Here is a 26,669-nt window from a genome sequence, read left to right as displayed (position 1 = left end):
TTCTAAATGACAAATCCTGATCTGTTTCATCTTACCATATAACTGTGCCACATCTCTGGTCATCTGTGCTTTCTTGGTCTCTTCTGGGTCCATGGTGTTATTTTTTTTATTCGGTTAGGCTAAAACTACACAATACTCTAGACATGATAACAACATGGCTCTTTTACAATAGCATAAAAATGTGTTTGCTTTATATTTTGTTACTATAAGGATCAGTCCTTGAGTCCTTTTTTAAGATGGTACCACAGTTAAAACATTTCTTCTGGCACCAAGGCTGGCAAAAGCAACAGGTTATATGCTACAGGAGTTAGTTCAGAAACATCATGCTTAAGTTCCTTTAAAATACTTCTTAGGTGTGCATCTCCTTATGGCAATTCTTGTTGTTAGATATCATTTACTTCAGATGATGACAAACATTGAGAAGGTTCCTCAGATTGTGAGAATCTCTCTAACCTTCTTTCTTGCAAACATCGGTGAAAACAATTAATTAAATTCAATATCAATTAAAATTCAATTAAATTATTAAATCCAATATTAATTAAACCATTTCATTCAATATTAAATTATTAATTAACCATAATATTAATAATACCTTGATTGCTTGTCTTCCCAGTCATCTCTCTGGGAGGCCTCTTGCTTCTACTGTGGTTATTTTAACAAAAAAGAATTATTAACTTTGTGTCTGTAGAAAGTTGATTCTCAAAATACTGTGGTTTATATTTAAATTGACAGATTTTATGCTTTTTTCCCCCCCTATCTTTCTTCATTGAGAAGACTTACACTTTTGAAGGGTGTCTTTCCAAAATCATCTACATTCTGCTGTTTTGAATTTGGGGTTTGGGTTTTTTTGCTTAAAAGAGAGTTGATTTTTATAATTTAAAAAAAAATTATATGAGTTATATATGATTATTCTGAGTCTCTCATACACTTTGTCTCCAGCTTGCCTCCGTGCTGTTTGCATTATATTTTTTTTAGATGTTCTTTTCATTTTTCTTTTAGCTAACTTCCTCATTTTAATCTGTTCGCTCCTCGCTCTCTCAAACTTAAATATTACTGCAGTGGATTTTTTTTTTATCCTTTTCCTTCTCAACAACATGTTGACTTTCAGTCCAGAAGTGGTTCTCTGATAACTACTTCTTGACTTGGGTCCTATGTACCTACTCCAGAACTAAATCAGCTTCTCTTCTTGTGGGTTGTCTGATTACTGGCTACAAGCAGCATCATTTATGGTATGTAAAAGCTTCATGTCTTTTGTCACTTTCTGATTTAAGGCCTTATGTGTTGGAGCATATGAACTTTTGCAGTATTGTGTAAACTATGCACAGCCAATGTAATTTCCCTTACTCTGTTGCCTTTATGTCACCATCTCCATCATGTGGTCAGCAATGCAGCCCTAGCATTATACCCTCCCTAGTCAGGTGTGAATTCTGTAAATAGTTGCTGGAACAGGTTGATAGAAGTAACTTATCTGGTTTGAGCCTAAACTTCCCTTCATATATTACTTCAATTCCCTGGGGACACTTTATATAATCCAGTAACACAGTGTCCCAGTAATACATCCTTTCTCCAATTTTAAAAGTCTGTCTTTTACATCTAAGGAAGTGAATGTATCTTAAATAAGATACAGTTAAAAATGGTTGTATAAATGAAACACTCAAATAATTTTTTTCTTTTTTTCACAAAACAAAAAGATACTTTTTCTTGAGATTCTCTGAACTTGGGAAATTTGCTCAGCTCCAACAAGAAGCATAATGTCCTTTTCCAAATCTTTCCCAACTATAACTTCTGTTATTTTTATTGTTCTGTTTTGCCATTTTTTGTGACTAATAAGACTTTATCATACCTTTTCAAGGTACAGCTCATGAAACACAAGCCATTCCAGATTATTCTGCAATCAAAGCATAAACCTTAATATAAAACTGTTTTCTGTGTCCTTCTCATTTAAAGTCATCATGAGTTTTTCAGGAGAATGCAAAACATTTTTCCATGATTTACCTGTGAAAGATAGTGAGTACTGGCACTAACAAATGCACTATTTTGTTGTTGTTTACTGGCACTAACGAATGCACTATTTCTGCATTTATATCCACCTAACATTTATTTTATATTTTCACTTTATTTTATTGACTATTTTGTGATTACATTCATTCCCTTTTGCTGCCACATTCTGTGGATAGTTTTTTCTGCAATATGTTTTGACACACAAAGTGAACTTATTGAACTTGGTATTACAGGATAGCTTTTCTCCTCAGCAGTTGTATGTGTCTGACAGCACTAGCCCTTTTCTTCCTCCCGTTGTTTAGATCATCTTTGGCACTTCTGTTCAGACAGTGCTGTCTAAGACTGCACTGAGCTGCCATGCATCAAAGCTTGCTTGCTTTGTGTCAATCCCTTCACAACCAATAACCTGTACAAGAAGTACCCAAACACTCTGGGAAAACCACTTCCCAGCTGTTACATGACTTTGCTAATTCATAGTTCAACATGAAACAGAAGTGACCAGGACATGGGAAACATCGATGATTCTTTTCAGTCAAGAGTTAGGCAGTCTCAGTCAGTTCACTGAATTTCTCCTGCAGTTGGGTCCCTCTCCGATTGTACAGCTTCTATTTCAGCAGCACAGCCTTAATCCTCCCTGAATGGGAAAAGACTTACGAGGCGTCCCTGTGTCACAGCTGTGACAGAAACAGTTTCTGGCAAAAATTATGGCACTTACAGAACTGCACTGGTTACCCTCATCTTTGTTCACAGTTTTCCCTGTAAATATTTGCTGACACAAAGCCATCTTGAAGTATCAGCATAAATGAAGTTGGCCAGGAAGTTGTGCTTTCTATTCAGAAATCCAAGTAGCATGGATCCCTCTGACTGAAAGGATCACACATCCTGCCATCCTGTCAAAGCAGACTCAAAGTAGATAGTGTCCCATTTTCTAAGGGCCCCATTCTCCCAAACAACTGGAAGGAGCTTTCCAGTGCCTACTTCATAATTCAATTCGAAGGAGTGGGACACACACTTAGGATGTAAAATGTTGCTCCTTGATGCTTTTGATAAATCTTTCAAAGAGAAAAAGGAAGTTATGAATCAATATCAAGTTAAAAAACAGCAAAGCTTCTTATTGTTCCCATTTTATATTACATATTAATCTTAGCCCATGAAGTTTACAGAAGATATAAAGCCACAGGAACATGTCATACAACAGTTGTATTGGGCTGGGAAGCCTAGTGGTGAGGGCAAAACTGCAGTGTATCAAAAGCATTCAGGTAGACAGGAATGTCAGGAAAAACTGCAAGTGATAAACTAACTTCCCTTCAATGAGGTATCCAGTGCAATAGCCAGCAAAACATTGCAGGTGTGTACCGAAAAACAATGCACTATAAATAATGTGCTGTGTTTTTTTTAAATAGGGCTTGAAAAATTATTCTTCAGCATTCTACCCTCTTGCATGACCCTGCTGAGTTGGTTGTTTGTGCTGGTTATGGTGGCATCTGTTGCTGGGAAATGAATTGCTTCCATACGTCACTGGCTTCAAACAACTCTATTTTTGCCATATACAGTGAAGAGGTGAAATGAAAGAGAGTTCCAGTCTTTAAGCAGCAGCAGCATGGGAAGGCAAAGTTTCTGTTTTAAGATACTCAAGGTGCTATAAGTGGACTAACTTTTGGGCTTTTCAAAGTTTCTGACATTCTACCAATAAAATTTTTGGAAAAAAAATCCTTTGATCTCACTGGGAGTTTCCCAGACAGAGTTTTCAATACTGATTTGGACTCACTAAAATATAACAAGAAAAAGTCCAAATTTGAAAAGGTGTTACCCAATAAAGCAATAACTAAGTATTTCCTCTGTCCCATTTATTTCTGGTAATATCACTTGAGAAAGCAGAGGTGAGGGATAACAAACTTCATCTAAGCAGTTCTTTTTCTGGGAATTGAAAGATTTTCAATCTTTACAGAGCAAACAAGTGCAAAATTAACAGTAGCAGGAGCTCCAGGGCCCTTGAATGAAACCTGTGAAATTTCCTAAGAATGTTCTTTCACAGAGTGTGGTCCTTTGTTTGAATACAGGTTTAGCAATACATGAAAAGTTTAGCCCTGTGATCATAATGATCACTCCCTTTGAGGGGTTACAAGATGCCGGGATCCTCTAGCTTCTCAGAGCTTTAAATTACTAGAGAATCCAGAACTTCTGATATTGATGCTGAGGATCTGATATTGCAATCATGCCTCAGTGAAGGAGTTGCAGAGGGAAGAAAGACTCACTGCAGGGAGTGCTGTGATGCTGCAGCACAGATATTCTACCAAAAGATTGGGTGTGGCATTGACCTACCTGCTCTGACTCTTTGCCAGAAAAGGCTCTATATTTTGTTCCTGTTGAAGAGTTAAATGTGTGGTGGGGAGTGTAATTATAAAGACATCTCTTTTGTCAGAAAAGCTCTCACACAGCTTTGATCAGCAATTAATACAGATTCATATCTGGACTGCATTATTTGCTATCATATCCAGCCATGCCTTCACAACAATCCTAATTCTGAGTCTCTGGGCTGTATTGATCTCACCTGGATGATTCACTGAGCTCTTGGGGACACCCTTTGCCTGAATGTGAGCGAGCTGTGAGCTGAGTGTAGTGTTTTGATAGCAACAGGACCCTGTCCCTGGCTCCCTGTCACATGGCAGGTGCACATTTAAGTTGTGATGGAGAAGAGGCAGACAAGCCCATGGGAAAGATGGTAGCCAAGACTGAGTTGACAGAATAATTTCTTCATTCCACACACACTCCCTGCCCAGGAAGAGGTGCAGCCTGGCTACATTAATTGTGCTGCTGGCAGACGCTCACATGGGCATTGACAATGAAGGTGCTGAGAAGGTCTGCAGGGTAGGAGACTGGAAGCAGCAGTGTGACCCTTCTCACAGAAATCTCGATCCTCTTACTTTGTGTTACGGATTTCACACTGACACAAACTATAGAACAAATCAAAAACTGGCTCTCTTTGCTAGCATGTGATTTGCTTTTTTTCTTCATTTTCAATAGCCAGCTCCATGGTAGCTAAGAGCTAAAACAACCCATTTCTGGAAGCAGGGGGAACGAGAAAATTACAGGGCAGATTCAGAAGATCGTATGAAAGGAAAATACCAGATTTTTTTCCTCTCAAGTAATGCATATATATTTAGATGCACTTACAGTGAACATGTAATATACCAAACCACCACCTTCAAGTCAGGTCAAAAATAATAAATAGTATTAGTGACATTTTAGTGCAATGTTTGCCATTTTGGGGCCAGTAGCTACCCCTGAACTTTCTTTGCATGCTTTACTCACTGTCTCCTCACTCTAAAACTATTACCATTAATAACCATTCCAGTGATTTCAGCTGGAAGATAATTTAGATTGAACATTGCTTTGGTTTAACAACTGAATATATGTGAATTCAATCACTTGGTTTTATTTGCTCTTTATGCCTGGCTGAATAGAGTTGTGCATCAAGGGAAGTAATGGGCCTGATCCTTCATCTCTATAACCTTTTCACATCACTTCACTGCTGCAAAGTACTCACAGATTTCAATACAAGGCTGACTGGAAACGATCCATGTCACATAACGTAGCAGGTCCATCCAAAGGGCCAGCAGTGGTGGGATGACTCTGCAGTGTGTTGGTGTCCCCAGCAGCAGTGGCACAGGAGGATCCGTGTGCTTAGGCCTTTGCCTGCCTCCACACTGACAGAGAGGGAGAGAGAGAGAGAGAGGATCACACCTCCTGTGCCTCGTTACCTAAGGACTTGCACCAAATACAGCTCAGCTGAATTCAAGAGCTAGCCTCAATATGTAACTCCAGATCTCACAAAAACACTCGTTCTAAGAATAATTTTCCCATCATATGTGCGGTTTTCACAGAGTGCTAATAGATCCTGCTTCATGGCCCTACATAACCAACTCTTTTCCAGACAAACTCAGAGGTGTCATTCTCACTCTCTTTAGTAAGAAGGGCATAAAGTAGTGCACTATCAAGGCCAGTCACCACACACACAGGGATACCTGGTATTACAAAAATCAGTCTGGTTACAGAAGATCACACCAACACAGAAATAGAAAAAGGACAGAAATAGCTTTTGAAACAGAACCTGAAGACACCTTTGCAAGGTTAATCCAGAGCCCCTCAGACTAGCAGGCACCTTGTGTTCATTATCCTTTGCCCAGGAAGCATTTATTACTATGAATTCATTGAAAATTTTGAAATACAGTAAAATGAGGAGAGCAGACTTGCAGGAAAACCTCTCCCTTTGCTACAATCTGTTCAGTAGAGAAAGGAAAGGATATTTGTGTGTGTGTGTAGGAGACAGAGAGGTTTGAGGCGGGGGAGTATACCTAGAAGAAATACAAATACCATTTCACAGCGAAAGTGTCGGTGCGAGAACACAGTTTTTGTATTTTATCTAATATTTGTGTAGGTTCCATGAGTGTATAAACAAAAACGGATCCTGCTAATTGAAACCAGCTACAGTGACTTGCAAAAGTTTAAACAAGCTGCTATTGAAACTTCAGGGAAAATGATTTGAAAATTGATTGTCTTTTTGACATATAAGAGAAAGGGATAGAAGTTCTCTTACATTATCCTAACTGAAAAAAACTTTTTGTTACTTTTAGAACTAGGAGTGTATTGTTCTATTATGATGATATTTTCATTTAGCTTTCAATACCTTATGATGCTAAAATTTTGGAAAATATACATTAATCTCAGCAGAAGTGGAAATAAAATTAAGTTTGTAAACAACGATCTGTCCCCAGTCTGCAAATTCTGTTACTTCGGCATTGTCTTAGCCATGCCACGAGTTAGAAGTGTTCCCAACTTGACTCTACAACCATGTGTACATTGAATATCATTAATCCTCAAGACATTCCTTCACTCCAGTTTGCTATTTTGCAGAATGGGGCCACCTCTGACTTAGACAGAACTTCAAGATAGATGTTGAAAGAAGTATAGCAGATGTTTAACAGAGAAACGGACAGATTTCTGGAGCAAAATGTGTGCCATCAAAAAAAGTCAATAAAACATAAAAAAGGCAAAATGTATTTAACCAAGAAGATGCAAATATCCAGGATTTAAATATTGATCTGCAGTTTCTGACTAACCCAAGTGACTAGCCATAGTCCATTAACAATGGCATTTAATTTTAAGAAAATGGCATTTCAGGAAAGATTCATGTCCATATTTTTGTGCTACACACATTTCAGGGCAGACCTGACAAGAAGGTGTCTTGGGACTCCATCATACAACATGAGATCCCACATTGCTTATCCAGTAAAGGAATTTTACTCCTCAGCAGCCCCACCTCTTATGGTAAATCTCACCTGCCTCTAGAATGGTTTCCTTGCATTAATTCAGTTTAGGAATGAAATGAACAGAGGAAAAAAAAAATCAATGAGATCCTTAGCCAATAAGGCCAACCTACTGTATTAGATTGTTTCACTCAATTACATTTCTTTTACATAGCTTAATTTAGATAACTGTCAGGTAAAAGAGGAAAAAATAGCTATATACAATTAATGCAACAGAAGGTATCAACTGACTTAAGCAGCTGGCCAAAGCAGTTAGCAATGCATCTATCCCTTGGTTAAATTACTCTCCTAGATCTGCATAATACATGCATGACTGATATTTTTATCTAGAGCATTAAACCTAATGACTGGTTAGTTGGAATACAAAAGTGTTCTGAACAAATTCATGAAGTACAGAGAGCTGGTGTAGGTCCCATCTGTCAATGCATTTTAGTGGTCCCTGCAGCCCCATACTGAAGAATCTAAAGATTCTGCATTTATGAAGGTCTGGGTACATATTGGCAGTTGCCACCACAGTATTCTAAAATTGTTTTCAGAATTTTAGATGTAATAGCTCAACCAACTAAAGCAAACAGCTAACTATACTTCTTTGTGTTTTTTTTTTTCTCTGCAGGTATACCCAGTATTTCCAGTATTGGTAGTAAGTAATAAAACCAGTATTGTTTTGCATTGTCATTCAGCTTCATGGATCTAATTTCCCAACATCCCTTTCTGTTGTAGATAATGTTTCTCTGACTAGGTGCCCTATAGTGTAGGGGCTCCATGCTGGCTTTCCTCTGTTGCATTAACATGTAACTGTTATTATGTGGTCAGAGATAATGTCACTCCTGACAACTCGTCTGCACTCAACCACTGATTTTCTGATTGGTTTTTATCACCAGATGAAGACTGAGTCTTATGAAATGGAGTGTTACACAAAGAATTAAGACACTGTTGCACAGAAAATATTTGTTGAGCATCTTGAAAAAAAAAAGGTTTTGCTAATAACGGTATAGGACCATTAATTTTCCTGTGTGTACACCTGTGTAAATCCAAAGAGCAAATGGAAGAGTTTATAAATGTAATAGCTTTCGTTTTTATGAAGTAGATTTGCAAATACAGCATATCTGCTGATATCTGCATTAACTGTAGTGGTCTTTGAACTCGGCTTTACTCCACAAAATAAACAGAATTGTATTCCTTCACAGAAAAAATGCTTTCCTATATGCAATTAAAGGACCAAAATATTATACTTAAACTATAACAAAACCATGACACTGTTATGTAAAGGACCACTATATCAATGAAATATATGGTTACTTAAATATAACACTTGAAGGGACTAAGTGCACAGCAGCTCAACTGTGGGTCTCAGCTGAATTCCATAGCAGAGAAGTGCACACAGTCATGGCACGTTAGCTAATTACAAATAAAGCAGGGAGGCAGAAATGGGATCCTGTTGTGGCTGACTGAAAGAATATTCCTCACAGCCTCAGCTTTGCAGATAGTTTAGACACAACTTGTATAATGCAGAACTATCTCAATTATAAAATATCACAGTTGTAAAATGCAATTTGCCATGCTCAGTATCCAACTGAAAAGTTTTTAATAATTTGGGTAAAATGGTCTTGCTTCTTATGATGCAGGGTCAGGTCTATCAATTTATAAATCAAGTCAGTTTACTTAAGCTCATGAATGGCACTGATTTGTTAAGCTCTAGACAGCAAGTTAAATGCCATCAAAACTATCTCCCTTGCAAGTGAGAGCAGTGTTAAAGCTGAACACCACGGCATCTGTTTTGCAGCTTTAAATAGTGAAACAGCATCAATGACAATAATGTGCAAATGAAAGTCTTCAATCTTAAAAATGTCATTTTCCAGCTCTAGTGTCTCCTTTGGTATTTGCATGACTGCAAATTCATAGCGATATGCTGTTTTCAAAACTTTGTGTTTAGACATATATTTTATAACAACAAAAAAGAAAGAACTAAATGAAAGAGAAATTTATGTCAGAAATATTCCTGCGATTAATAATAGAAATGGGATGAATGGGAAAATAGGTCTTTGGAGTTTGGTTGTGCTATAGTTTCTTAGTATTGTGTTGCATGGTCTATATGGTTGTGTTTTCACTTCACACTCCATACAGCCTTCGTCACCACATCTACCATTTCTGAGCATCAGCAGATGTTGGCCTTTGAAAACTTAATAGGGAAACTCAAATACCTTTTGAACAATGGTGAGCTGAAAGGATGCATTGTTGACCTCTTTGTATTTTACACTGGAGTGATTAGTACAGTTTTTTTATTACAAATGGAGAAAATTCCGTTTAAAATTCCATAGGAAATACAAGAGTTTCTGCAAGTCTATGTTTTATCATTAGTCTGCTGTAAATGTCTTGGAATGATATGTTGTAGAATTCAACAAATTTATTTGCCTTCCTGAAAAGAGTGAAGCATGAGCATCTCTTCAAGTAAATACTCTGCTTGTTTTTTCCATGTGTTTTTTCTTAAATAGCTCATGGGGGAAATAATTCTACTTGCACAATGTTCTGAACATCTTTCTGATAATACAGAAATAGCAGAACTTTTGTTAAACAAGGATAGAATCCATAAATTTATCCTGGTCTCAAAGAGAAGTCAACAGAAGTACAATTAACACACAAATCCAAACAAGATTAATTAGTTGTGGCTGCTTTAATGGATTCTGCATGATTTTTTCTTTTGTCTATGCTAATACAGTATTTGTGTTCGTATCAGCAGTTTTCCCCCATCTGGGGACAGGAAGTTATTCTTAGGAGAAGCAGTTTGGGTTTCATTTTGCCTGGCAACAAACACCTACAGGGGGGGTATTGGCTTTTGTGTACTTCCAGCTTTTCCTGCTATATAAGGAGGATGGGGCTGGGGCAGAGGGGTTAGAAAGACTAAATTGCCAGCATACAAAGAAGATGCCAACATCAGTAATGTTCATTTAACACTTTTAAGACTGCAATGAAAACAAACAAAGAAAAATAAATATATTCCTGTGTGCACATATATGTATTATTCTCTATTCCTTTTTTACCTCAAAAGATCTTGTGTTAAAGCAGCTTATTATTAAAGTTTGAACACCAAGAAAGAGTGGTCATTAGTAAACATCCTTTCTGATCATCTAGAAGGAAACAAAACAAATAAAAAAATCAGAGCTTTCCCATTAAGGTCATTTGTACCTGCTGTTGTCTATCAGTTGAATTATAGGTTCTCTGATAATTTCCAGCATTCTTGATTACAATGCTGGCCCTTTCAGCATTTTTCAGCCATGTCTGGAAAAATACTGGTGAAAGTGTTAGCAATTAATGAGTCCCAAAACCATTTCATAATTTTAAGCAATGCTTACATACAGTATGTAAATATTCTGAAAAGTACATTATTTTACTTGCTAAAATAATGATTGTACAATTTTACATAGAGCAATGCATCAAAATGTTCATTATCGTGACCAGATACCAAAGTCACTAATCTGTACATGTGTGCCTTCAAAAAGTTGAATCTTCTAAACTATGGCTTCTATCTTTTTTCCTGTAAAGCATAACTCCACTAATTATGCTAAACAGTTTGTTATAAAGGGTATAATTAGATACAGGATAGGATAGACATGATGTGCAAATAGCTCTGTGTGGGTGATTATCACCTTAAAGCCTGCTGCTGGCAGATGAGTCAGAGTTTAGAGACAGACCGTGCACCCAAGTGCAAGATGCAATCACAATAATCAAACGGTATTTTCTGCTTTGTTCTCTGTGGTTTTGTTCTTCTTTATAGCCAATTTCAATTGAAGAGAACTTTTTTTTATGATAATGAATGCCAGACACAGAAGTTAAAAAAGAGAAAAGACCAAATGGGCACTCTCTTATTTTATTGTTTTCTTAACCTTGAAAAATCTAGTAGGTGTTTTTCCGGAACTAAAATTGTGCACGGATGAGTGTAGCTTTATTTGTTTTACATATTTGTTATGAAATTTTAATGTGGTAAGTACCTATCTTAAAAGGTTGTGAGAGCAAATACTGGCAGATTTTTTTCTTTTTAATAACAACGCAAGGTATTTTGGACCTGATTTTGCCCCCTTGCAGTAATCAAGAAGTTCTCTCATTAAATCTACAATCGTGCGATCAAGGCTATTACAATGCCAAGCTCTGGACTAGAGCATATACACAACACCCACATACGACAGTGGGATATAAACATGCATAACTAGGTTGTACATTACTTTTCTATTATTATTTGAGGTCAAGTTTTACAGAAAGCTGTACTGTTGAGAGACCATTGAGATGTTTATCTCCTTAGAACATTTAAATATTGTCTGCAGACTATATCTATTATTTTGGACATACAAGCAAAATGTTCTAATTGCAATTCCGTTTTATCCAAATCTGACCTTTTAATAAATAATACTGTTAATCAGGCTCCTAGTCTAAGGCAATCACTTTATCTAAATAACTGATTATAACATCAAGCCAGTAACAGTATCTGTTTTCCCTCTTTTACTCTAGTACTTTGAAGCACTCAGAATCTTTTGCTTTAAAAATTAGACTTTCCATTATATTAAAAAATTACTGAACTGAAAGAAAATACGGATAGCCTTTATGGTATGATATACTCATTTGAACACTGGATCTGAAAGAAATTTAACAGTCCAAATAAAAGACATAATGGGCAGTTTTACCTGGTAGGATTCACAACAAAGCCATTTTTTTTTCTGTGTAACTAGGATGTCACCCTTGAAGTTCAGGAAGCAAAACTGGCCCCAGCGCTGAGCAGAAAACATCCCAGCAGAGTGATTCAAGTGCAGGGTCAGAATGCTGCTCCAGGGAGCACTGACAGGTTGTTGGGATGGGATTTGGGAGAGCCTTTGTTTCAGTTTTTGTTTTGCCAGATCCACCAATTTTAACAGATAAGAAGAGCTGTTCTCACCAGTCTCATAGACACGGACGCTGACAGTTCAGTATTGTTTCTCATTCTTCATTCCAGTTCACCATCATCATCATGGGTTAGTTAAAAACAGTCTATCAGTCAAATAGTGTTTTCAATGCTTTTTGATTTTCTGTAATATAAGGAAAATTATTCAGTTGACAGTTATCTTTGTTTTAACCATTAATAAACAATGAAATGATAGGACACTATAGAAAATAAGATATCAACATTTCAATACGTACCATGGTACCGATGCAAAACACATAGCACTTACAATATGCAAGTTTAGCTCAGTTACTCAAGGAAGTTTATAGAGAGCAGATATGATCCACAACAATTTTTTTTTAATATCTAAGTAGCTATAAAGCTTAGGGAGAAACTGCTGGGGAAAAAATATACTTCTATATATTACCCTCTCACCTTTTTTTTCTGTCCCTTAGACATGTAATCAGTTTATTTCACAGAGTATAAGGAAAGAATGAGATTTCCAAGTCAGCATAGCAATTATTAAAAAAAGGTCTTGATTTCCTGTTCATCAGTTGTGTATTACTGTACAATAATCCCAACTGACCAGCCAACTTCAGCATTTTTGTAGGAAGAAACAGAACCAATCCAAATAAAAAGGAGCAACCCCTGCAAACTATCAACAAAATTGTTTACTTTTTGTTTCATGAGATTTGTACCTAAATATTTCATTCAAAAAAGACTTTGATTCACTTTGATGCACTTCTACAAACATTTTAGTGGAAATACTTAAAATTGAAGAATTCCCTCAGCCCTCATTAGTTTGAGAATCAGCCAACAATTTATTCAAGTCAATGGACTTTTTTTCTGATATCTGAAAGTTTCCAGAGCTAGATTTATCTTTTTTTTTTAATCCTCTAAAAAGATCACTTTCTTTTAGTCTACAACAAGTGGACACATAAAGGACTAATTGCATTTAAATTCTTCCAACAGTTAAAAAAGCTGTTATGGCTGAGGAGCTGCCATAAAACAACCACATCTTCACATTTATGCAGAATTCTCCTTTCTTCAAAGGAACAGGTAGGAAACTTCCTACATTGCTCCAAGAAAGATTGCCTAATATTGGCAAGTATTTTTTTAAAACTTAATAAAATAAAGGGGTGATTAAAAAAAAAAATCAGCATTTCTTCTCTTCCAATGCTTTCAATTTGGCAGTTTAATGAAAGTGCTGAAAGGCAAATTTTATGTAAGGTAGGTTATCATGACTGCAAAAAGACAAAAGGAGATAGAAATGCTGTAATAATGATAGTGTGATGCTTGCAATAAGTGGTGGAACACAATCTGATATAAACACACCCAATTATTCTATCACTAAATATGCCATTGATTTCAGTGAACAATATTTTTTATTATTCCTAAATTTTTTGTTCAATATTAACACCTAAAACCACTCTCGTAACTCCACTGTGCCCAGCATATATTTTTTAGTATCCTAGAACAGCTATTTACTGTTGCCTACTCATGGTTTAAAAAAGGCAGTGGCAAGGGCAGCTTTTTATGGCTGGAGACATGAACTTCTACTGAATCACCAAGTTTACATTGACATATTTTTTAATACTTTTTCATGTTTTAAATGGAAGGAAAGTTAGAAAGCACCTTAATTAGAATATTTCACTAGGGTTCCTTATTGTTATTAAAAATTAAATTAATAATTATAGGTGCCAACACAAGTGCTCCCTGTTTGCCATTAGCGAGCATGATTTAAGACTTACTGATTTATTAGTATTAATTTACAGCAAATGCATTGTTTGTGGGCTGGGTCAGCAGACACAGTTTAGGAGATGACAAGGCACTACTCTGCTGTAGAGCACAGATGCCCAGGCACCATCACAGTGTTCGTACACTCTATCACCCTTGCTCTTCATCCCCGAGGAAGGATAGCCCCTCTCAGTGGGAATGCATTTTATTTTTAATATCAGCTCATTACTTGGTTGGAGTGAGAAGCCAACAACGTGCTGATGAATTCCTGCCAAGATCATGACAGGTTTTTTTCATGTGCAGCTGTCTGGTTGGAATCGGGCTGAAACTACCCGGTCATTTCCTTTATTTCCCCAATCTGAAACTATGATGTGGCCCATGATGCAGACAGCACTTCCAGTGAATTACTGAGACAGATTTTTTGTTGTTTAATATCAGAAGTAATTCTGATAGTGTATATCCAAAAAAAAATAAAAAATTGGGAAGGGAAAAAGGAAATTATCATACATCTGATAAATATAATGGAATCAATTTTTCCTTACTTCATGAAAGTAAGATTTTTTTGCCATAGTTATTTTCTACATATAATTGGCTTTAGAACAATAGTAACTAAAAATGCAAAAAGTTCCAATGCAAATATAAAATGTCATATCTGATTTTCTGCTCAACTGAACAGCTCACATACCTCCACTCTTAAAGGTGCCTACAGTAGCTTCAGTTTCAAATAATAACACTAAAACATACATTCAGAAACTCTCTTTGGCCTTGTTTGCCCAAATAACTGTCATGGAATATATTACAGTAGATTTACATAGGATATCTTATAGAAATACCTACACCAGAATTCTTTAATTATTCTGGCAAATAAGGACTCTAATTACAAAATACAGTGTGCAGACATAGAAATGTTCTGGAAAAGATTGGTTTATCCAGTCAACTTCTCTATAAATAAAATCCTTCATGGTAATCTCTAAAGACTAGAAATATTTTCACAGGTTGCTGTGAAAGAATAACTAGCTGCTAAATGAATCTTCCCAGTGGCTGTTCAAAGCATGACTCATCTGCTCCAATATACATGTGGGAATGACAGTCAACATTCTTTGACTTGGACATCTCACATATCTTTTTAGATAAAGCATTTAAAAGTCATCTCCCTTAAAAAAAAAAATAAATTCAAGGAGATGAATAAAGACCTTTATCAAGAAACCTGTAATCTTGATGATAATACAGTCTGTGAAAAAGGATATGAGAAAAAGATATCCTCTTTACTAAAGATTGAAAAAAATCACATAATATAAGCATTAAGTCTCATTAGTCTCTCACATTACAAAGCAGCAGCTGGTTTCAGCTGGATATGACCCTCAGTAACCTCATCTAACTTTAGAGTTGACCCTGCCATGAGCAAACATAAGAAACAAATGACCTCCAGAAGTCACTTCTAAGATGGTTATAATTATCACTAATAACTAGTAATAATCACTAGCTATAATACTTAATTGGTAATCTCCAGGCACTGTAAATATGTTCTTTATTGTTTTGGGTGTCCATTAAGAAACTCAGCTCAGTGTTATCTAATTTAAAGGGTCAGAGAATTTTTAATTATTTTGTGGTAAGTCACAACCTCCATTTTAAGTAAGTTTGCTAAAACAAGCACAGATCTATAGCATTTATAGGATCACTAAGAAATATGTAACACTGATTTTTTTCTACCTTACAAGGAATGATTTTATTTGGACATGAGATTACTTGGAGAAATTGTAATGAGAATAGATTATATATGAAATCTTACTGATTATACGAGTCCAATTATGTCAAGTGTCTGATTTCCTATATAGGACCTGCAGTTTACTAAATTACATATTACAGAGGGTTTTTCAGTTGAAGACCACTATACCTGTGAATTTTTGTATTAGGTGTGCCACACCATACTTAACAACACAAGGAGGATATTGGAAGCTCCAGTCTGAAATGTTAACAGCTTTCTGCAATAACTCTGATGCTGCACAAGGGCTAAAAGAGAAAAAGGCTCAGGGGACAGCAGGACAATGTAGTCCATAAAGATTGCTTTTGCTTTTTTAATATATTTTTATATGTATTCTCTAATGTCCAGTCCCTTTAAAATGTTTAGGTCAAACCTAAGTGTTCCTAAAGCTACCAGAATTTCAACAGTGAATTAACTGTGCAAATAATTTGCCTGTGCATGCTTGAAACTTATTTACTATAACCAGTCAGTCAGTGTTTCAGGAGGAGAAAGGTGGTCTCTCAGGTGCATGGTAGTAGAGTCTTTCAGTGGATGGGCTGGGTTATCATGCCACCTCAGTAAGTACAGCTTGTCATACACCCTGACTGTTGTGTTTGCACTTCCTATGTGTGTGAATTGGTGGATCTGACCTGTAGAGGCAGGTTATTTTTAATCAATGCGTAGACTGAGAATCTACCAAACTGACTCAGTTTTTCTATTTTCTTGATTGATAAGGAAAAAGCACAAAAATGCGAAAATCTAATTATGTGATTAGATTACACCTTGAGCCATTCAATTGCAGAAGACTACCTAACAGTAAATGGCACAGTGCAGGTCATCATCCTTTCCTTGAATTGTTCTCTACGTGGGAGAACTTTGGAGATAGACAGCCCCACCCACCCAATTTCTCTTCACCCTTGACAAATGGGTCAGAAGAAACTTTGGGGTGTCCTCCTTCCATATCAGATATTTGAAGCCTCAGTCTTTTTGTCACAGCTTCACTGCAGGTCTCCCACTAAGATGGACGTAACAGTGAAAAACATTTTCTTCATAAAGACATATAAGCCTAGGCCCTTGATGCCCAACCAAGTTGTGACAACTGCAATCTACTCAACTACCCAACTGAATTCCTCATAGATGGAAGTGAAGGAATAGCTCTCTTCCCACTAGTATCACCATATGTAGGCTGATGTGACCATTAAGAAAAATTCTATTTGGCTCAGAGAAAACACAACCACTGCAGTACTCAGAGAAGATAATAAAAACATGGTCCAAGTCTGATGTTTAAAACTAGGCAGATGGAAATGGAAAATAAAAAAAGTTTTCTTTCCTTCCTCCACAATGGCCCCATCCCCTTCACATATTCTCAGCTCCAACACCCAGCACTCTTCTGCTGAGGATTGTCACTCCCCACTACTCCAGCCCTATAACACATTAACCAAAGGAGATAAAGCTCTAAAGAGACACAGATAATTCTTTTGCTTCAACACAAGATGCTTCATGCAAGTAACACGTTACGTAGGATTTCTAACAAATGTAGACATTTAATGTTATGACAAAAAAAAAAATCAAGCTGTAAAATATATCAGCAGAGGTGATAGGAAATAGATGAAACACAAAAAGCTTTGAGAGCTGAAGAAAAGGCCCACTCTACTGGTAAATATATTTCTTCCGATAACAGATATGTAATTCACTCAAAAGGCCCTAAAACAGGATGATAAGGTAAGATATGTGTCTTTGATAAGAAATCCATATTTGTCTGATACTGTCATTTTATCTCTGCAGAGCAGATTTAACAGAATATGTTCCTGTTTTGTTCCTGGTGTTGGAACCATATATATTGCCCTAGGATATCTTCTCATCATGAAAAATTATATTTTAAACCACAGAGGATAAATTGTTATGCACAGTATTTTATGTCCATTTGGTGTTTTGGGAATCATCAATTGCTTGTTTTCTTGTTCACTGTGGAGTCATGTACTGTTCAAGTGCAACTTAGACTAGTACAGTAATAGATGTTTGTAATCTATGTCTTTGTCCATATGCTTGCCTGTTTAGAACAATAACACAGATGTAAATAACAAAACCTGATTTTTCCTGATGCATGCAGATCCTCCAAAGTTTGATAGGATATGGCCGAATATTTCTTCCCTTGAGGTTTCTAAACCAAACCAAGGTAGGATGCTGTAAAATTCCTAGTGGTCTAAAGTTACTGAAATTGCTTTTGAGTCCCACATGGTGGCAAAAGTAGTAACGATGATAATCCAACTCACTTTTCTCTGGTACTAAGTAATGCTATCCTGTGAGAAAATAACTATAAAACAAACCTTATCTGAAAAAGGAGTATTCCAGCAATCAGATTGTACACATGACTGCAAAAAGTCTGGAAAAGTAGACACACAGTACTGATATACAGAAAGCCCTAGATAATGTTGGACTTGTTTAGACAGCACAGTCTATATTTTGAGTAAGTTTTGAGATTTTTGAGTGAAAAAGATTGTCATTGTCTACATCAAACCCATTTTTAATGTCTTGTCTCCATTTTGTTTTCCCAAGTGAGCTGAGAAGCATTCTCAGCTTTCATGCCATCCACAATACAAGCAAGTTCTCCGCAGGACAGACTCATGGTTTTCTACAATTTGAGCGCCACACAAAAAATTACTCACAGACCGTGGCACGATGATTAGCATTGAAAGAAACAAATTACTTTTTATGACTAATAAAAGTAAGGTTCTTTGTTGTTTGAAGAAGTATTCAGCCATACTTCACATTGAGAATGATTGTTCATTATAAAAATAATGTCCTTTTGTTCTTCTTACTTACTGCCCTTTCCTCTTCAAAAATCCCTGCAGAAATCTGGCCTGTGGCTTGCCTTCACTGTTCAAAGATGTCCTTTCTGTGCTGTAACACACAGAGGTGGAGAATAAAATTAATGAAAAGGCAGTCAAGAAAAAGAGCCACTAAAGCAAACAAGATGTGTTGGGAATTACATTGGAAGGGCTGTAATTAAATCTATGGATCACCATGACCAAATCAAAACACATGCATGTAAAATCTACTGTGTTATATGTGCAAGTTTCTATGTGCCCAAAAAACCAGAAAATACTAATTAATCTTTGCTCTCTACAACAATGTACTATAGTTCAGATTATTCATATATATTTTAAACTAAATATCCCTGATAAAGTGATACTTAGCATTCCAGTAACTTCATTTAGCCCATGTTGTATTTTCCAAGCTTTTGCATGTGTTCCTTAAAAAACAGAAAAAAACAGATTGATCTCCGTTCCTCTCTTTCTGTAAGGATTAGCCTACATTATTCAAAGGAATTTTAAATCAAAACATTCCCAATTAAATTATACTTAGCATTTCTAATGGATTTCATAGCTTAATTATACTGTGAGTGATCTAAGACTTTGTTGCAAAATATGTCTCGAACAGCACAGAATTATTCAGTGTTTCTTCCCCAAAAATAAAGAGTTTAAGTAAATTTAGTTTTGATGTTTTGTTAGGGAACATAAAACACAAAAAGTTACAAGCATTTCTATTCAGTTTATGTGTGTTTGCAGCATTTGTTAGTGTTTAACATTTATTGTAGATTAAATACTTCAGTTAAGGATAGTGTATGAAAAGAATAATTACAGAAATCTGCCTATATCTAATTGTTTTATTGTGGGTTTATGTTTATACTATTTGGCCAGAATAAATACGCATATAAATTCAATAAAACCCTTTTCAGATCGCTCTGGTTACCATATACTCATTTGTCATGGATTAGGAGAAATCACCAAATAATCTCTAACACAAAACTGCCAAAGTGTGTCGATGTGAATTACATTCCCCGTCTTGATCTTGGGTATTACAGCTCAAATGATTCAATAGTTGGTAGTATATAATTCATTTTCTCTATCTTTCACTCTTTCCTTAGAAAACAACAACCATTGTTAAATTTAATTTAAAAGTTAGAAAATAAAGATGTTTATTTTAATCTTTTGATTTGTTCCTATGTGATATCTTTTCTAATTTACTGTTCATTTTATTACTGTCCAGTTGCTCCCAAATTAGCTATGTCAACTGTTTCTTCTGTTCAAGTTGCAAACCACAAGAGAGGTAGGAATTCTAGGATTCATACAGTGTTTCCATAGTGCTCTGTGTTGTGAAAACATTGCACTGTATGAATCTGGAATATCTGTGAAGTGTACCCATTAGTTTACTAGTGAGGCATCTTCATTGAATATAACAGAAGCATTAAGTTGCGTAAACATAGGCCATACAAAAAAAAATAAATCTGCTTCTTAGAGAGTCGTGTCTGGCAAATAAAGTGACATGGCATTTATTTTTAAAGGAGTAAAATGTATGAATATGACCATTCAGATCCTTGCCTAGAAAGGATGTTTACTAGAGTCTTGTGTTCCTCACTGATATGCATAAATTGTAAAAGAGGAAACATAAGCAGATTAGTTGAGGGAAAACAATACAGAAAACATCAGTTGTCCATGTCCTCAAAAAGTATCTGTAAATGCCATGGAGTGTAATGCATTGTTATGTCTTTTAATGCATTGTAAGTGTGCCTTACATCTTCATTTTATTGTAAGTGTGCAAATTCAGAGTGTAGGCATTACATTTTGAATTGTTCAGTGTTTCATCAAAATAATGGGATTATATAGGCATAATAAAGCATGCCAATATTCTCTCTGACGTACAGGCAGCCCATTTCATTAGCATATCTGTCATTCACAGTCTGAACCCTGAGATCTCTTCATTGTTTTTCCTCATCAATTTATCTGTAAAGAGTATGTATGAAGATGTTTTGTCTTTCTGTAGCTATTGTGAATATCTCATTATTCATGAAATACATATTAACAAGGAATAGGGTTATTAACAAATGTTTGGACTTAGTTTGACCCATTTGATGAGATCATGGTAATGAGCCATACTGTTTGTTACGAAGCAGGTAATTTCTAAGGTTACAGTAAAATCTCCTTTGTTTGCTGTAGTGTATGGAGGAGGAACACGGAGTTACTGGAGAATGAAAAAACTAAAAATAATGTAGTGATTTCTGAATGCACTTTTCTTGAAATATGCTTTGTGCTTTTAATTAGAAAGTCACACTTATAGCTGTCTCGTGCATTACCTGTCTTAGTTTAAAAACTATGAGACCCTCCCATGTGTGTTTACCATTGTTTCATGTGGTGGCATTTCATGTTTTACTGGTTGCAGCTGAAGCTTCAGCTGAAACTCGTCCTCACAACAATAGTATGTCATCTCAAAGATGTAATGGGGCAAAATGTGTTCAATTTATAGAAACAAAACAATTAGATTATCAATCTCTTCGTGAGCCTCCTTCAGTGGGTAATTTTATCATACTTTCTGCAACAGGATCAAGATTGTTGCAATAGAATCATTGCATTGGAAAATAGTTTTTAAAGGCTGATAGAGTCAATGCTTCCATGAGTTTGCAAGGGATTTGACAATTCCTGAATCATCCAAAGACAATGATCACATCTAATATAGCGGTCTCTTCTCCCTTTTTCCTTTACATTAAACCTATCTAGCTATCATTACCTCTGCTCTGAGATTTTAGTTTTCAAACCATTCACTCCTTATTGTTATTCAACTTATCTGTGTCTTTCCTGACATGTGGTACTCAGAACTGAAAGCAGCATTTTCTAGCTCTGTAAGACACTCATGTCATTTCACTGTTGGTAAACCATGTGCAGCCTGATTTTGATACTTCTTCCCCATCTCCTTCAGTGATTGCATGACTTTGCCAGCGCATGAAAAGTGGTTAGGCTGCTACACCAGAGATGTGTGCCTAAACAGCTAAGCTGTGCTTCTGACAATTCTAACCAGCAAGCTACTTTCTGGTTAAGGTGAACCACATGATAAGGTAGACAGGCCATACAGCACTGACAACTATTAGCTTCCCAGCTGGCATGATGCTGAATGCAATTCTATGTGCTATGTTTGAGTGGTGTAGCATCTCATGTAGCCAATAGAGAAAATAATTCCATTTCAATCATATGAGGACTCTTTACATAGCTTATTTTTGTAAACACAGAGGGATGTAAAAATGATTCACTGATCAGGCCAACAGCAGCAAATTATTGCACTAGCAAAATGGTGAGGAGGCAGGGGAGAAGCAAACATTACCACAAAATTGATTTAATCATTACTTGCCATGCCTCTTTTTCTTTTCCTTTTCCCATTATTAATGTTTGATGAGATGTTAGACTGTTTTCAAGTTAACCGTGGTTTTTTTCTACACCATGTAGCATTTACTAGTCAGATCAAGACTCCTAGAGCTTTCCTGTACCTTAGCATAAGTTAACTTTCAGACAAAGACTTTCTTTCACACAGCACAGTTGTTACAAGAGCAGTACCCATATAAATGCAACCAAGTACAAGAACTGGTCTCATCGTTTACCTTCAGTATCAATGACCCACCTCTGAACTTGGGTAGTCCTTTTGCGTATGTTTAGGAGCATATGTGTACATCCAAGTCCTTCATAATTATCAGATGCTTCTTTACTCCAAATCATAATTTGGAGCAAGCCTTGTTACAGAGTGAATTACTTAATGTGCAGCTTTTTTTTCTTGTGCTTTTGTAATGTGCTTGTTATTATGTGTAGTAGTAATTAAGGTCATATCAAAATTTCAGAGTGGAAATAGTGCAGTCATTCATTCACAGAATATTCTCCATTTCTTTCTGCTACTTTAAACACCAAAGATGATGTAGCATAGCCTGATTTTTGTTATAGTCTGCATATTTTGGAAACATAAGAATGTAGTATTGGGTTGCCTGTTACTGATTTGAAAAACAAGGTAAATTATTTCCTCTAAATTCACCTACAGCATGAAAATGCTTAGCAAGCCTGACAAACATACCAATACAGTATCATCTCACCAAAATAAATTGTCTAATGGTAGTAGAAGACAGGTCCTTTGTCAGACAGAGAAACTAAGAGAGCCTTGCTTCTGAATCCAAAACTCAGAAAGATCAGATTGATTGCTTATCACTAGCCAGTCACATAAACTTTTACAGTCCTAACAATTTTCTGTGATTCCTATTTGCTAGTGCTAGTTTTCACTTTTACATCTCTCTTCTGTGCCCCACACAGCCAGTTCTCACTTGCGATGCTGAATCACACTGACCAACTGGAAAAGACAACAAACATTAACATATTTTTCATCCCTGCTCATTTGTCTCAAGTGAGACTGATACACCAAATGTTTTCCTGTACTCCAGCACTTATAGGCATCAAAATTATCAGACTGGCATGAACCACAAAACATTGATTTAGCAGCATAGTATCAAAGAGAACAAGAAATATATGTTAACTAAATGCGTATATGTAAAATTAATTAACGTTTCCTGGCAGGAGAAAGGCAGCTCTCAAGATTGAAACATATGTTTTGCTAAATGTCTAAGAAAAAATGCAGTCTATTTACAGTCCACTACATCAGACAAAAGCCAAAGAAATATATGTATTAGGTGGGCATAGCATGCTCAGAAACATGTATGAGGACTGTTATTTCTTTTTACAAATATAGACAGGCACAAATATTGTATCTGATGCCCACCTCCAACAGTCGGTGGGCTCATTAGGTGTCCCAGCGTAATTAGGAGGATACCAGAGGAAAGGCAGCACAAAGTACTTGGCCTCTGTCATGTGTGGAAACATTTTACACCCTCTGCTACAGCTTTATCTAATTACAAGATAAGTTAACTTCAAGACCTTGAAGCCCTTCCAAGTCACTGCATCCAGTGCTCCGTTACTGAAGGAAACACTGTAATTTCTTCCACCAGTTAATAAACTACATCTCTAAAGCATCAGTGTGTTTTGCTACAAATTGAAAGTGTTCAAGAACCTCAATGCCCTAATGGGTACCCTAGATACCATCTCCTAATTTCCAGCTGAAATTTCTGAACTGCCAGTTAACACCCATGTGTTCTTGTGCCAGTGTTGTCCATTAGCACAGTGTTGTCCATTAGGATGGCAGAAGGCTAACTCGTGATGTATTTATAGCCCATTGATATCTTCTATCATCAGTTTCCTAGAGTAAACAAGCGAAATTATCCTAGTCTTCTCTTTTTAAATAGACTTTCTACTTCTCTGATCCTCCTAATAACCTTTCCTGCATTCATTGTGGGCTGAGTGCTCAGGCTTACAACACAGAGCGTAGCTGTGCCTTCTATAATGTTATTGATACATTCCTAATTTCTCCTTCATTCTGCATAAAGCCAAGCACTGCTTGTGATTAAAGACTAAAAGGCACTAGCATTCTATGTTTAATGAAGGGGGTTTTTAAAAGTGGCTGTCATGCCAACTGCATTTCAGATGGCTGCAGTAAGCATGCTTTCTATTCAGTACACATTTCAGAATTTTCATGATCTTTTCTGGCCCAATTGTTTTTCATCTCAGAATACAAAAATGGGTTAATGCTTACCTGAAAAGTACAGTGGAAGTAGCTCTCAACTAACAACTCTCTTCCTTCCTTTTCTTCTCTGTTTATCGTTTTAGGAGGTGGTGGCCAAAATTGTCAAACTAGAGATTTGTTTAGTCATGAAATAGAAGAGTCTGGTTCCCAAGGTGCTTATGAATTATAGCACCCCAAGTTCAGTAGCATTTTTGAATACTCACCATTTCTGTCAGGAAAAACATTTATTTTAGTTACAGTTGTGGATTTAGGCACAATGAAGTTTGACAATTTTGTCCGCTGAATTTAACATTTTTAATATGAGGAAGTTTTTCCTGGGTCTTGATTTATACTCATCTCAAATGTGCAAAAATATGTGCATTTCTATCAGCAGAAACTATAGAGCCTCCAGTAACCCTGAAAGGTTTACAACTGCAAATGCTTCAGTTCCATCAGGTCTGCCAACAACAGCCAACCTTCGACGTCATGCCATGGTTGTTGGGTCACGCTAACCTGCCTGAAACAAACTTCACTTTCATTGCAGATAGACATCTGCTGTTGTCCATGTTACATTGATTAACATGTATGTGCCATTCATTCATATTTCTGCTCATGGTTCATTTTTACTAAGCATGTAATGTGCTATTACTCTGCTGCTGTATACATTTTGTATACATTTCTGTTCTTCCTTGAAAGACTGTGAATGCTTCGGGCACTCCAACCGGTGCAGTTACATCGAGCTGCTCAATACGGTCATTTGCGTGAGCTGTAAGCACAACACTAGAGGTCAGCACTGTGAGTTATGCAGGCTGGGCTACTTCAGAAATGCTTCTGCAGAGCTGGACGATGAAAATGTGTGCATAGGTCAGTCCCGGGATAACTGCGGCTTTTCTTCTGTGCCTTTTCAGCCACTGGCAGCTGCTAGGGACCACTGCTGCTTACTTGCCAGTTAAGCCAGAATGAGCTTTTTCAATGGATAAGAACATCTGTGTAGACTTCTTGCCTCATTTCCATTGCCCTGGTAGCCCCAAAGAGGCATTTTGAATCCGTATGGCGACGAAACTCTCTATCTAAGGGTCCTTTCCCCAGCACTCCCTGAGAAACTGGCTGTGCTGTCCTTATGCAGGAGGGAGCCACACTGGGATCACACATGTGAAAACTAAAGGGTTGAGTCTTAAATACTTGTTCCCAGCCCAACTTTTGCAATTACTGGTACAAACTCTTGAATACTTGCCTGAAGACCCACAAAAGTTGCCAGCTGCAGCAAGAGGATGTGGGGAGTGATGTTTATTAACCCATTTTATTCACTGAATTTCACAAAAACATATTGCAGGTAATTATGCTCCCTGGCACAGGGCTATAAATGCAGTGTTACCTCCCCTCTCCTTAGAGGAGAAACTGAAATTAATCCCTGAGGTTAGGAACAGAATTTGTCAAACCAGTTCAACGTGATGTCAATTTAGAAAAGGAATCCTGAGATAAAAACAGTGCTTTAGAATGAGCATCTGCTATAAATATTCAAATTGCAGAATTAGGGAAAATGTCAGAATATAATAAGAGAAGCATATTAGTAAAAAAATTAAGACCTTTATCACACTAGAAGAATATGCATTATTCTCATGCCACCACAGACAGTATATAGCACACGTGAGGACACTTCAGGTGAAGACTGGACATAGCCAATAAAGGAGGCCTTCTACAATGGTCAGTAGTTAACAGGTAGCCAAAAAAGACACTGTTCTAATAACAAATAGAAGTAGAGAATTTAATTATTTAATGTTTCTTATAAGCATCAGTAGGGCCTTTTTTGGATTATCATTGTGATTTTTTTCATTCCATTTTCCAGGAAGCAAAAAGAGTAGTTAGCAGATATTTTAATGCCAAAATAGACTATGGATGAATAAATTATATTTTCATATCCTTTATAATCCATTGCTGAGATTCAAGCCAGAAACTATTTAGGTTGCTATTATTTGTTTCAGTTTGTAACTTGACAGATTAACATTTTACTTTGTGATTAAACACACAGATCCATCCACGCACTGCATTTCATGTGTCCTTTTAACTTTGCTTGGCAACGCATTCAGAAAATGCATGATCTCCTTTGACAGTAATTAGTCTGAGCTAATAAGAACTTTAGTAGGCAAGTCATGATTTTGTATGACTGTGCTGAGGAGATTAACACAATCAAATGTTCTTGGAAAAAAACACTGTCCCACATATTTGTTTGATGTAGATGACAGGCATCATTGGTATGACACTAGGGCTGTATAATTTCAGCTGCTTAAATAGGCCTAATGAATATGACTAAATTACTCTGTTTGGAATTTTTCATCTGCTCATTCAGTACATTGTTTTCCCATGTACACTGAAATGCTAAGACAGCAGCTGTAGCTACATAAGACAAGGACGTTAGTAAATGAGAAGTCAAAAATAAGTAATTTTTACATTAATTTACAATTGATATATTTAGAATGTCTTAGTAAAACAACTATGCACTTTGCAGTTGCCTAGACTCCGCAGAAATAAAATTTAA

At 36.4% G+C, this 26,669-nt stretch overlaps 1 protein-coding gene and 1 long non-coding RNA gene across 9 annotated transcripts in view; one reads left to right on the top strand and one right to left on the bottom strand.

The window, feature by feature from the left end:
* NTNG1 (netrin G1) overlaps positions 1-26,669 on the top strand; it is a 149,526-nt gene that overhangs the window by 95,193 nt on the left and 27,664 nt on the right. For 2 of the 7 annotated variants that reach the window (XM_027671833.1, XM_027671835.1), the window contains exons 5-6: positions 7,942-7,968; positions 24,830-24,997. In XM_027671833.1, the coding sequence (XP_027527634.1) occupies positions 7,942-7,968; positions 24,830-24,997 (195 nt within the window). Of the gene's footprint in view, positions 1-7,941; positions 7,969-17,822; positions 17,889-19,762; positions 19,823-24,829; positions 24,998-26,669 lie in introns of all 7 variants that reach the window. The other 5 variants (XM_027671834.1, XM_027671837.1, XM_027671839.1 and 2 more) reach the window with 4 other exon arrangements.
* LOC113961486 overlaps positions 1-26,669 on the bottom strand; it is a 40,223-nt gene that overhangs the window by 9,784 nt on the left and 3,770 nt on the right. The window contains exons 2-4 of one of the 2 annotated variants that reach the window (XR_003532319.1): positions 18,536-18,613; positions 12,002-12,379; positions 5,549-5,708 (exon numbers count right to left, since the gene is read on the bottom strand). This is a non-coding gene — a long non-coding RNA (uncharacterized LOC113961486). Of the gene's footprint in view, positions 1-5,548; positions 5,709-12,001; positions 12,380-18,535; positions 19,562-26,669 lie in introns of those variants that run through there. The other variant, XR_003532318.1, reaches the window with a different exon arrangement.

The sequence above is a fragment of the Neopelma chrysocephalum genome, unplaced genomic scaffold, assembly GCF_003984885.1.
Source record: "Neopelma chrysocephalum unplaced genomic scaffold, ASM398488v2 Primary Assembly neopelma1_97222, whole genome shotgun sequence".
Taxonomy (NCBI): Eukaryota; Metazoa; Chordata; class Aves; order Passeriformes; family Pipridae; genus Neopelma; species Neopelma chrysocephalum.
Note: the sequence above shows the minus strand (reverse complement) of the source record. Positions and strands in the feature narration are given on the sequence as shown.